Source organism: Salvelinus sp. IW2-2015, unplaced genomic scaffold, assembly GCF_002910315.2.
Source record: "Salvelinus sp. IW2-2015 unplaced genomic scaffold, ASM291031v2 Un_scaffold793, whole genome shotgun sequence".
Taxonomy (NCBI): domain Eukaryota; kingdom Metazoa; phylum Chordata; class Actinopteri; order Salmoniformes; family Salmonidae; genus Salvelinus; species Salvelinus sp. IW2-2015.
Genome location: NW_019942616.1, coordinates 321,657 through 323,114, shown reverse-complemented (window position 1 = coordinate 323,114; position 1,458 = coordinate 321,657). Strand labels below are relative to the sequence as shown.

The window sequence follows — 1,458 nt, the reverse complement described above, 5'->3', positions numbered from 1 at the left end:
CTCCAGTCCTCTTCTTACAAAGCGTGCGTCATTAGCGACTTCCCGGCTTTCTATTGACTGGCTGGTTGCGGTGGCAGAGTTGTCATTGGTCCACCATTGGAGAGGGGGGCGGGTGCAGGCAGAGTAAACGACTGTTTGTGTGTGAAACAAACGGCTCGAGAGGAAAACTGGTTTTTAGGTTAGTCACAAGGCATGTTAACACTCAACTCTAGATGAGTTTCACCACCAAGTGTTCATGTGTACTGTGAGTTGTGTATACATGTGAGGCTACTTTGCCTGTGTGCATGTATTGATCGATGCTTGTCTGTGCATTTTGTGTGGGAAATGTGTGTTTCTGTGTATGTATATACACTGACTGTACAAAACATTAAGTACACCTGCTCTTTCCATGACCAGGTGAATCCAAAATGAAAGTTTTGGTCCCAAATTGATGTCACTTGTTACATCCACTTCAAAACAGTGTAGATGAAGGGGAGGAGACAGGTTAAAGATGGATTTTTAAGCCTTGAGACAATTGAGACATGGATTGTGTATGTGTGCCATTCAGAGGGTGAATGAGCAAGACAAAATATTTAAGTGCCTTTTGAACAGGGTATGGTAGTAGGTGCCAGGAGCACCAGTTTGTGTCAAAAACTGCAACACTGCTGGGTTTTTCACGCTCAACAGTTTCCCGTGTGTATCAAGAATGGTCCACCACCCAAAGGACATCCAGCCAACTTGACACAACTGCGAGAAGCATTGGAGTCAACATGATCCAGCATCCCTGTGGAACGCTTTCACCACCTTGTAGAGTCCATGTCCTGATGAATTGAGGCTGTTCTGAGGGCAAAAGGGGGAGTGCATCTCAATATTAGGAAGGTGTCCTTAATGTTTTGTATACTCAGTATATATATATGTGTGTTTGAATTAATAATCTTTTCAAGTTTTCTTGTCCATGTCTGTCTGTTTATCTCTCTGTGCCCAGTTCCAGGAATGGGCTGCGTTGGTGATGGGGTCAGGGGTCGCGGGTTCATCATAGGCTCACACGCGGGGGGAGTATTTTGGGTTTTTTGGCACCTCTGTGAAAGATTTGAGCTCGTAAGGGATCCCCGTGTCCACCTCAATGGACTTGCGGGAGAAAAGCAGCCGGATATCGTTGTGCAAGTAGATCTTCCCAGATTTAGAGCTCTGGAATCTAGGAGATTCAAAACAAAGCAGAACCATCACCGTTAATACATTGTGTGTAAAGCTACTAAGCTAAGCTCCATCAAACGAGGCGTCTCTGGCACAATGACTGATCAGCAAACAACCTGAAAGACAAAGTAAATGCCTTTGATTACATTTCTAAACATTCAGCATGGTTCTGAAATGCTATACAGTTTGTCTTCGCTTTCAACAAAGAAACAAATAAATAAATAAACAGGTGTGTGCATGGATGGATGGAGGGAAGGATGGAGAGAGAGAGGGAGGGAAGGATGA

At 44.4% G+C, this 1,458-nt stretch overlaps 1 protein-coding gene across 1 annotated transcript in view; it reads right to left on the bottom strand.

Annotated features, from left to right (window-relative positions):
* Positions 1-6: 6 nt before the first annotated feature.
* The window catches only part of LOC112068931 (atos homolog protein B), a 52,983-nt gene continuing 51,531 nt past the window's right edge, over positions 7-1,458 (bottom strand). The window contains exon 10 of the mRNA XM_070438342.1: positions 7-1,174. Within this exon, the coding sequence (XP_070294443.1) occupies positions 1,021-1,174 (154 nt within the window). The 3' untranslated portion in view covers positions 7-1,020. The remainder of the gene's footprint in view (positions 1,175-1,458) is intronic.